The sequence below is a fragment of the Equus caballus genome, chromosome 8 (assembly GCF_041296265.1).
Source record: "Equus caballus isolate H_3958 breed thoroughbred chromosome 8, TB-T2T, whole genome shotgun sequence".
NCBI classification, from domain to species: Eukaryota; Metazoa; Chordata; class Mammalia; order Perissodactyla; family Equidae; genus Equus; species Equus caballus.
In genome coordinates this window covers 88,372,463-88,383,433 of record NC_091691.1, presented here as the reverse complement: position 1 = coordinate 88,383,433, position 10,971 = coordinate 88,372,463, and the positions used below count along the sequence as shown (strand labels likewise).

General features: G+C 40.1%; 1 protein-coding gene across 1 annotated transcript; it reads left to right on the top strand.

Annotated features, from left to right (window-relative positions):
* The first annotated feature begins 3,823 nt into the window (after nucleotides 1-3,823).
* On the top strand, nucleotides 3,824-10,708 carry LOC100057383 (serpin B3). Its single transcript, XM_001491318.4, has 7 exons — nucleotides 3,824-3,998; nucleotides 4,609-4,665; nucleotides 5,907-6,035; nucleotides 6,793-6,910; nucleotides 8,018-8,157; nucleotides 8,453-8,608; nucleotides 10,216-10,708. Exons 1-7 carry the CDS (start codon nucleotides 3,834-3,836, stop codon nucleotides 10,615-10,617), a joined length of 1,167 nt encoding a protein of 388 aa, XP_001491368.1. The 5' UTR covers nucleotides 3,824-3,833; the 3' UTR covers nucleotides 10,618-10,708.
* Nucleotides 10,709-10,971: the final 263 nt, after the last annotated feature.

The window sequence follows — 10,971 nt, the reverse complement described above, 5'->3', positions numbered from 1 at the left end:
TCTGAGTTGTCTATGACACTGTATGACATCAGGATGTCATAATCCTGCCTATTACATGCCAGGAGCACTTTTCAGTAACAGAAAAGAGCTATGAAATGATTTCTCATTTGAAGTAACTTAAGCTTTCTCTAAGTTTTAGCAAACACTTGGTCCTTATCAATGAGTGTCTTTTCCTCAAAATCAATCAACATTTGCATGAGAAATCTTGGTAGTGTAGTCTCAGGAGAATTCAGCCTTAGTCAGAAGTTCCCTTGAAGCCCACTTTATCCTAATTTCTCACTAAATGTCTTCTTTCTACAGCCAGGCTGAGCCTCTTGCTTCAGTCCTATAAGGGTAGGTCCCTTTCTCTTTGAACCGAAAGAAACTCATCCTGCCACTGCTCTAGGAACCTCCACTTCTATCTGGAGACTATGGCCGGTGATGCAGCCTCGACTGAGAAGCTCCTATTCCTTCTGTTTCTAATTTTTCATCCTGCATCTTTTCTCTTGTCATACTCTTCTACCTTTGGACATATTCCTTCATCAAATCTCCAATAGTCTACATCCTTCCTTACACCCACCTCATCTCAACTCAAGGATCTTTTACATACCAATCTCATTGAGGGTTTCACTACACGTATATTGATAAAGGAGATCCAACAGCATCATGGTCTGGGGGTGCATTTCAGGCAGAAAAACCTTTCAGTTTTACAAAGATCCTCTCACCCTTCACCTTCTACCTCCATCCTCTGTGATTCTGGGAAGTTGTAGTAGGTGAATCTTCCTGTGAATGCATGATGTGCTGAGACAAGAGACCCTGCTCGTGGCAGGTGTTAAAAGGATCCAAATACATTAACAAGAGTTGGACAGGGAAGAGAAATCAGAACTGTCATACATTTTCCCATCATATGCTGGAGGGAACATAAAATGGCCAGACACTGTGGAGAACAGTTGGGCAGTTCTTCAAAATCAAACATAGACTTACCATATGATGTAGTGATTTCACTATGCACTTAAGAAATTAAAACTTATGTTCACACTGAAATTCCTACATGAGAGTTCAGCTTAGCATTTTCACAATAGCCAAAGAGTAGTCAAAACCTAAGAGTACATCCACACATGAATGGATAACAACAAAGTGGTATATCGTACAATGGAACATTATCTAGTCACATAAAGAAATGAAGCACAGATACATGCTACAAAATGGATGAAACTTGAAAACACTATGTTAAGTGAAAGGAACCTGTTACAAAAGGCCACATACCGTGCAAAACCATTTATATGAGATGACCAGAAAGACAAGAAGTATATCAGTGTTTTCCAGGGACTGAGGTAAGGGGAGAACTGTGGAAGTGGTTTCTGTGGAGAAGGATGAAGTTTTTCTGGAATTAGACCATGGTGACAGTTTCACAACCCTGTGAAAGTACTAAAAACAAGTGACTAGTACATTTTACAAAGGTGAACCTTATGGTGTATGAGTTATATCTCATTTAGAATGTCAGTCCCCAGTACACACAGCCCTACCACTGTGGTAAGGGAGATAAGAGGCCGGATGCCTTGCAAGAACAGCCCTGTCCCCAGCCATAGCCAAGCCCCTGGGGACAGTGCACACTTGGGAAAGACACTTCTTCTGTCCACCTCCATTCCCTCTCAGAGTTTCTCATGTACTCAAACCCAGCTTGATAGAACTGCTTGGGGGAATGGAGGGCTGGGCATGATTTCACGCTCTCTCTGAACCCCACACTCAGAGGAAATCACCCCAAATCCATTCCCACTCACTGTTCTTGGGTGTCTCAGGATGGGGCCCAAGATGGTACCTGAATGGCCAGCCTTCCCTCCTGGTGATTGTGGGGCCCACAGAGGAGAGTTTGGGGGCTGAGCATTTGACACATTCCTGCCCCTTTGGATTCTGTCAATGAATCATCTCTGCTGAGAGTGCAGAAGAAAACTGTTCTCTACATTTCAACATAAGGAGACACGTCTTTGTAAACCCAGAGTCTGTCTCACACAGTTGGGGTGGTGGATCCACAGGCAGAGTCCTGAGCCAGACTGTCTGCCTGGATATCTCACAGTGCAATTCACAACAGTAGAAACCTGGGCTTCTGTCCAACTGCTGTGTGCCTCACTTCTGTCATTCATGAAATGGGAACAACAAAGGGACCTGTTTCAATGAGTTGTTAAAGGTGGAAATGGGTGAATACATATCTTTACTCAATAAAAGTCAACAGTTTTTAATATTATTCTGCCTATGGGAAGACTATGTACATGAAAGGAATAAGGCCACAGTGACAGCAGAATTAACCATGGCATTCAAACAACCCCTGGTTCTCACTGTTTCTTACAGACATTCGACTACAGTGTCCATTCCATGAACCTGAGGGCAATGTGCTACAGGGCAGGGTGACAGAGAAATGGCATGATTCTGGAGCTCAAACAATTATTTTTTCTAATTCATATTTACACAAAAAATACAAATTTGGCCATGCAAAACGGCCCTGTTTCAGTCAACTGTTCTTCTCATTATAAGCATGTTAACACTGCAAGGGAAATAGTGTCCCACTGATATTCTAAAGCAGGGAAAATCTGGGACTGGATACAAGGGGGCATGGAAGGTGACAAGGAGGAGCCCTGTCAAGGTACAGCCTTTAAAAGAAGGCTTAGGTTTCTGTTATCCACATCCTGCTGTGACACTGCATCGGAATCTCTGTAAACAGAATTCGAGCTATTTTTCTGATTATAAAGAATGATTACTAAGGAAATCAACAGATTTAAATACCCCTTTAGAACATAAAATTGAAAACGTAAGATTTTAACTGTTGGCATTTGAAGGTGAACTTAAAGACTATTGAACATCAGAGTAAGAAAGATTTTTTAAGGGTTATTTCTGCGTGAGTGTAGCTCGGAGCATGAGAGACAGTTGAATTTTACCTTTATTCTCATTGGTATTAGAAAAGTGCCTCCATGCATTTCATGTGAGTCAATGATTGCCAATGATTGCAAGCCCACAATTACTTCTGCAGGTCAATATGAAATACAGGAATAGAACAATGTTTTTTCTCATAAACATTTCATGTTCATGAAGGTGACACTTAGCCTGGTTAAGAAATCAAAAGTTGATTTACTTGAAATACCAACCGCACCAAGCAATGGGAGGTTACAACAGAGAGGTATATATTCAGGATCCCACCATTCACCACACACAGGCTTACAGGCTCCCTGCCCACCTCTGCTTCCTCCAGGAAGGTAAGAGCTTCCAGCTGCTCCAGCTTAACAGCATGAATCATTTTTTAAAATAATAACATTGATGTCTTCTACATCATGTATCTATTCATTCTGTATGATTGCATTTTACTTATTCTGCCAGGGAAAAATTGAAACAGCTTCTTCACCTGGTGTATCCTTTACCTAATATATTTACTTCTGATGAAGTAAATGCTCCCTTAGGAGCACAAGTGGTGGAGAGGAGGGTGTCAGGCACCCATGGAGCCTCGAAGGAAAAAGCAGAGCAGTGCGTCATGGGAGCTGGCTGGATGTGATCCACATGGATCATGGTCTTACTATCAATTATAAGACAGCTAGTGATGAAAGAAAGGCAAAGAAGGTCCATTAATTTTTCACAAAAGTTTTTTAAATAATAATTTAGATAATCTTCCAAAAATGAAATTTATACATGTACATTGAAAAAGGCTTGAAAAGTAAAACAATGAAAAACTTTATTTGCCAGAATCCCACAACCCAAATATGTCATTTCTTCTAAGAAAATTTCATTACAGACTAACGTCCCCTTCAGTAAATTCATTATCCCATGAACATGATGCTTTTGCAGGAGTTCCAGATCACATCAAGGTCGCCATGAATTCACTCAGTGAAGCAAACACCCACTTCGCACTTGATCTGTTTCAACGGTTCAAAAAATCAAAGAAGGACAACATCTTCTATTCCCCTCTCAGCATCACATCAGCGTTAGCCATGACCTACTCAGGGGCCCAAGGAAACACTGCGCTCCAAATTGGCCAGGTAGATGTCAGCTTCCTTTATATTTGCCTGATTAGATTGATTTCTCTGTTGGCTTCTGTGCAGAAGTTCACAGATCTGGCTGCCCCCAGAGGTAGCACAGGAGGCTGGTCAAGCATTCCCATGACTGAGTGAGCACAGGGCTGTGGGGGGCATGTGCCCTCCCCCAGTGCTCTGCCCCATCTGCTTCCCTGTGCTTAGATTTCCTTTGGGAGCTGGGATGAACTCCTACAATTGCCCAACAACCAGAGGTGAGGCTTAAATGCCACAGCACTTGTGGAAGTGATGCACTGACTTAAATCCATGGGAAACATCTTCACATGATTCCTCAACCATGAATGAATGATGAATCAGGATTCTTTGCAGTGGCTAGTGACCAACCAGCTCAGCTGTAGCTTTTCAACGAGCAAATGCATACGTTGAAATTTTCTTTATTCTTTTTGCTTTATTTCTTTAGTGTTTTCTTATTCTGTATTGTTGAGGAGGGTGTTCTTTTGTTTATTTGTTGGCTTTCTTTCTTTCTTTCTTTTTTCTTTACTTTCCTTTTTTGATTCCTCTGAAAAGACAGATCTTTTGAGTAAAGTTTTCTAGTCCCACTTTCTGTCTCTTTCAGGTCCTTCACTTTAATGACGTCACAGACAACACAAGAGGAAGCCCTACAACAGCTCATGTGAGTCACAGAGCACTCGGGTCTAGAAGGAGAAACGCATATCCAAGAGGGTCAGAGTTCAAACTGGGGATCTCAGGGAAAAGTCCATTTATAGGGGAAATCTTGGACAAAATACACTGGACAAGTAGAGTTATTTATTTCATATTACATACTTATTTATTTCATTTTTTTTTTCCTGAGAAGAGATCAGCATAATGATTAACAGCATGACTTCTGGAACTGGAAGACTAACTTCAAATTCCTCCTCGGCTGTTCATACACGGGGAATGTGGGCAGGCACCACAGCTCTGAGATACACTGCCTCATGCCAGTGCTGGCGGTAATAGAAGATCTTCCTCAATACAGGGATACATTACTAACTGTGCCTGGATTACTGGAAAACCATATAATATTATGTATTATTATTAAATAATAACAATATATATTAATCCCAATAATGTTGATAAAATAATATAATTTTAATTAACTCACAGATGAGATTAAGAAGAATAAGCTTATGTCCAAGTATACTTTACAAAATAATTGTGTGAGCTATATAGTTTAAAGCCTGAATAATCCAAAAGTGTTAGCTAGCAAGTGGAAGGTTCTGGATTCAGACAGACCTGGGTTCAAACGTTGGCACTGTTACCTTGTGTCTCTTTGGAGCGGTTATTTAATTCTATGAGCTTTCTTATTTTCATCTGAATTGGATTAAAGGCTTAAAGATACTGATGTAAAGTCTCAGCAGTCTACCAGGCACACAGTGTTCCTACACTTGGAGTATGACCATCGTGAGGAAGAGACATAGATCACAGTCAACAGGTCTCACAAATAATACCACCTAGGAGTGTACAGGGCTTCGTGTCACAACATCATTGAAACACACAAAATTAACATTCTCATGCAATTGATGTCTGTTAAAATGAAAATGGTTCTAGCCCTTAAGGTGGTTAAGTTTAGCTGGTAAGCTTAACCTAACCATATGTACCAGTTGGAAGACAATTCAGTGATGGAATGGTGCTGCATCTGTAGTTGGAAAGAGAAAAGACCAGCTTTTTTAGAGCAGAAACAAAGAATTTCTTGAAAGAGATTGAATGTAAACTTTTGAAGGACATTTGAGGTAAATTACACCAATATCAGGGAATAATTACAAAAGTTATTTGTGGAGCTACCAAACTTTAGGTATGGATCTAACAGATTTACGTGGATTTAGTACTTACATTGGCAGAGAATGGAATGAGCTCACTTGTTGATGTTTGAAGGCTGAAAAGTTGGGAAATGTGCATCACCAATTTCAAAAGCTTCTGACTGAACTAAAGAAACCCACTGATGCCTATGAGCTGAGCATCGCCAACAGGCTCTATGGAGAAAAAAAGTTTCAATTTCAACAGGTAAGTTTCACTGGCCTGCCACACCTTTAATCTGCATCCTAGGTCCTCTGTCGTCCAATCACCAAATGGAGGAGAGTGAGCAGATGAGCCTGGCTGACCCCCATGGGAAGCATGTACCTAGGGTGCAAGACTCCTTTCCCACAACTACACCCAATGGAGTGTCCCAGAGCCTGATGATTCACCAAGAAAGTGTGGGTTTAGGGATTCCTTTATGACCAATGGGCAGGCTCAGTAGCACAATAAGTCGTGAGATGCCCCTTAATCATCTCACACCATTCAGTCACATAGCACAATGACCCAAGAAATGTATGATGAATGGGATACTGATGGGATAGGCAGGCTTCATGAGTCTCTGAGGAAAGCTGGGGAAGTACCAGGGAATACTGAATGCCCAGGATGGAAGATAGAAGCAAAGGTCAGAACCTTAAGAGTTGATATTACTGGAGAGGAGTCCCAGAAGCACACCATCTCCTTCAGAACAACAAGCTTTGCAGTTTGCAACCCACAGCCTCTTCTGCTCCTGCCTTTGTCAGATGGTATTGCCCTTCAGAGACCTCATTCTTGTGCCAGCCTGTACTTCCATTTCACATTACCCAAAATGGTGCTGTATAAAAATACGCACGGGGAAGAAAATGTAGAAGTCTTTCGAGTCTTGATTCCTGTGCTATATTTTCTTAACATTGAAAATAACCAACTTGAGAATACATAGTTAATAATAAATTGCTCAATTTCTCCTTTCTTCCTTCCCATCTCAAAGGAATACATGGAAAATGTTAAGAAATTTTACCTTTCCGGTGTGGAATCTGCTGATTTTATAAATGCTGCAGAAGAAAGTCGCAAGAAGATTAATTCCTGGGTGGAGAGCCAAACAAATGGTAGAGTATGGGAGACCACTTATAAAGAAACACACTGAGTCCCTGCTGTGTGTGAACCCTGTGCTTGACACTGCTGGGGTGCCCAGAGAGGAAAATGAAATGACTTTGCAGAGAGGACAGTGGAGGGTCCTGAAAATGGTAGAGTGTTCCAAGTCAATGTGGAGAGAAATGAGGGAACCCAGGAGGGGTCACAGGACCAGCTACCTAGAAAAACAGCTGGAGATCTGTGTTTGATCAATGCCGTGGATGACAGAATCTTTGTGGACCCCAAGTCTCGGCTCAGACCCCATCTTGGGTTCACATCCATTACTTTAAATAAGAGCCTTAACTTCTGTATGTGGTTCCCTAAGAGAAACATTAGAAAGGGTTCTCATCTCCTTCCTTAACTGGCCAAGAAGCAGCTCTCCTGTAAACTCCCTTCGTTGCCACCTGCAGCTGGAGCTGCCTGCCCTGTTCTCCATCCCTGCAATCTAAGGGGTTATCCAAGCTGTTTTGCCCATCCAGGACACAGAGCTTAAGAAAGCCTCCATCCTATGAACCCCTATCCTACCTCCCAACCCCGTAAGAGGCCAAACCTACCGTAATTCAAAGTTCAAAGGAAGAGGAAGACACCCCAGGGAATGCTGTCTGGCAGCACAGTGCATGTGTTTCAGATAACAGACTTCATGCCATTTGTCCTAAAGAGTAATTCAGCCCTCCTTCCTCTGAGAAGTGAGGCCAAAGTTAAAAAAACAGAAAAGGAGGAAGGCAAGGAGGGAGAAGTGAGGACAGAGATATGGAAGAACAAAGAAGGGACAGAGCAAGGGGATGTATTTGTTGAAAGAGTAGCTGATATCCATTTATCAATATTCAGTGTGTGAGGACTGAAGTCTGCCACAGACAGAGATTCTAAACACATTTCCAGTGAAAAGAAGGGCCATCCCCATCAGGGGTAACTCCATCAGGTTGGTGCCATGAGGAAAGGGGCACCTCGTGAACTATTGGTCACATAGTCCTTAAAGAGGTGACTCGTGTGAATAATTAATGATCAGTTGTAACTTTCAAAGCACCCTTCAGACAAACCACTTGTACTTTCATGACAGAACTTTGCTTTTCTTTGTTTTGCAGGAAAAATCAAGGATCTGTTTCCTGATAGCTCTCTCAGCTCTGCCATTCTGGTTCTGGTGAACGCAGTCTATTTCAAAGGGCAGTGGGACAAGAAATTTGATAAAGAATATACTGTGGAGGAAAAATTTTGGCTGAACAAGGTATTATCTATAATTTATTTATCATAAAATGTAGTTATATATGGAATGCTAAATTTTAATTCATATCTGATAGAATTTACAGCTGCAGGGAGACAATAGACTTTGTCATGGCTGTATTTTCCTGTTTAATTTTATATTACTGTATTTAGTAGGGAATTCTTGAAGAAACTCCTCTCTAGTTCACAAAATACCCAGATCATTTCTTTGAATGAGGATGTACTTGGTATCTCAACAGTATTATCTTTCTTTGACTTAGGCCTCACTTGGCATTTGTTTCCCACATTAATTACTGCAGGTTACCACCAAACCAGTGCAAATGATGAAACAAACCAATTCCTTTAATTTCACTGAACTGAAGGACATGCAAGCCAAGATCCTGGAAATTCCATACAAACACAAAGACCTAAGTATGATGTTGCTGCTGCCAAATGAAGTGGATGGTCTGAAGAAGGTAAAATCCTGTACCTCCAATTCTTCCTTCTTTTGCCTGATTTCCTAGTAGCACAATGCTTGCATGGACAGTTCATGGAAGCATTGCTCACAGGTGATGGCTGGCAGAGCTCAAGTACAGAATACATCATTTCTTCTTTGCATATATCCTAAAAAAGAATTGCTAAGGAGAACCTGGAACATGCCACATCCCAAAAAATAAGTATTCTATGTATTGCAGTGTGATATAGAAGAATATATGGAAAATCTTAACATCACAGGTCCCATTAATATTCTGAGGGAACTATAAAATGTCAGTTCAGAAAAAAAAAAAACATTATATTTTACAGCCATAAGAACTTCTGATATATTCCAGTGTACTTATTTGAGGATAAGGAAATTAACACTCATATGTAGGTGAAAATGGAAATAGTTGCAAGTTCATTCATAAACACAACAAGAAAACTTAAAAAACAAAGCCTACAGTGGACAAATAGATTTATCCTGATGCTACTTTTCAATTTAGAAGTATTCTGTGACGAGGTGTTCAAAAACCATTCGGACCCTCATTGCTAGGAGTCAAACAACAAAGCAAAACAAAAAGGAATCACAGAATTTTCCCCTTAGCATTGTTATAATAAAGTTAATACGTAAAAATACCAATAACAATATCTGTCACATTAAAGACATTCCAAAAATGGCCATCTGCAATTCCTATAATAGTTGATGATGACGCTGAAGTTGCAGTAATCTTGTCACACTCAAAATATATATTGTGGTAACCCTGGAAATTGGAGACCCTCAGGGAAAGTAATATAGAAATATATGTAAAGGGCCATTACAATATTCATACTCCAGCTCAGCAATCCTTGTTATCAATGACATCCAAGTCCTGGGATTTGATCCTAAGCTAACTAATGTAAACAAGGCAAAAGCCTTTGGACAGAAGCGGCTCAAAATAATGAAAAATTCAGACGAGGATCAATGCTTCATCTTTGAATTATCAATGGTTTAGCCTAGAGACTGACACACAGCTAATGCTTAAAATCTCTTAAGTTAAGATGTATACATTGAATATCAACTTAATACTAGCACTATGTAACAATTTAAACTTGTTAGAGAAATATATATATATCTATATGGGAAAAGTTTACAAATAGGTCAAGAAAGAAACAGGAATAAAAATAGGGTGCATGTCAGAATTGCACTATGGAAAAAATTATGTACACAAAGACATTAACAAGAGAAATCTGAAGATGGAGTTGTAGGCGAGGAGCATAAGAAATGGAGATATAGTTCATCTCTTACAAAATACTTTTGTTTAATGATTCTGTACTTGCATATATATGTATGCAGATGTATCTATACATATATAAATATATAGTTAGATGTCCATATACGCAGAAAAATAACACAGTCATGAATATATAAGTACATTTAATTGATTGGATAATTTTATTCACATCTGTGTTATTTTTACCTCCTGGGATTAAATCTAATAAACTGAATCTTCTCCAATTACATTTTCTATTAAAAGAAAGGTTTTCTACATGATTCAATCCCGTGTTAACGTTGATTTGGGTGTCCACTGAGGCTCATGTCGGCTGTGCCTTCTTTCCATTTTTACAGCTTGAAGACAAACTCACCGCTGAGAAATTAATAGAGTGGACAAGCTCACAGAATATGAGAGAGAGATTCGTGGATTTATATTTACCTCGGTTCAAAGTGGAAGAGAGCTATGACCTGAAGGACACAATGATGTCCCTGGGGATGCTGGATGCCTTCAGTCCACAGGACGCTGACTTCTCTGGCATGACTGGGAGCCGGGGTCTCGTGGTGTCTAAAATCCTACACAAGTCCTTTGTGGAGGTGAATGAGGAGGGCACAGAGGCTGCAGCTGCTACTGGTATAGAATTTGGTTTGTTATCACCACGAGCATACAGTTTCCACTGTGATCACCCTTTCCTGTTCTTCATCAAGCACAATAAGACCAACAGCATCCTCTTCTTGGGCAGAGTCTCTTCCCCTTAGATGGAGTTAGCCTGCTACTAATTTAGGGGGCAGTTCACAGTTGTTCTGGTATATTAATTGCTAGAAATAACAGGTTCTCTTTAGCTCTTTTTCCTTTCCAATCTCATAGTTATCACTAAGAATGTAATGGTTGAAATAGCACATCTATCTTTCTCTTTCTACAAACACATATAAACCTATTTTATTTCCCCATGATAATTCCCCTTTGGACAAAATGTTCAAGATAAGATAAAAAGACATTTCAACACTCTTATCTTCTCCTAAATTTGAAGTGTCATCTGGCTGTCAAAAATTATACCTACTAATCTTACTAACTTAGACACCCACATTTACTTGCATTTAGGTGATATCTGG

Bases quoted from the DNA above. Each gene is read 5' to 3' on its own strand.
- LOC100057383 (XM_001491318.4), top strand. From the start codon at position 3,834: ATGAATTCACTCAGTGAAGCAAACACCCACTTCGCACTTGATCTGTTT. The intron at 3,999-4,608 runs GTAGATGTCAGC...TGTCTCTTTCAG, and splicing joins CTGCGCTCCAAATTGGCCAG to GTCCTTCACTTTAATGACGT. The intron at 8,609-10,215 runs GTAAAATCCTGT...CCATTTTTACAG, and splicing joins AAGTGGATGGTCTGAAGAAG to CTTGAAGACAAACTCACCGC.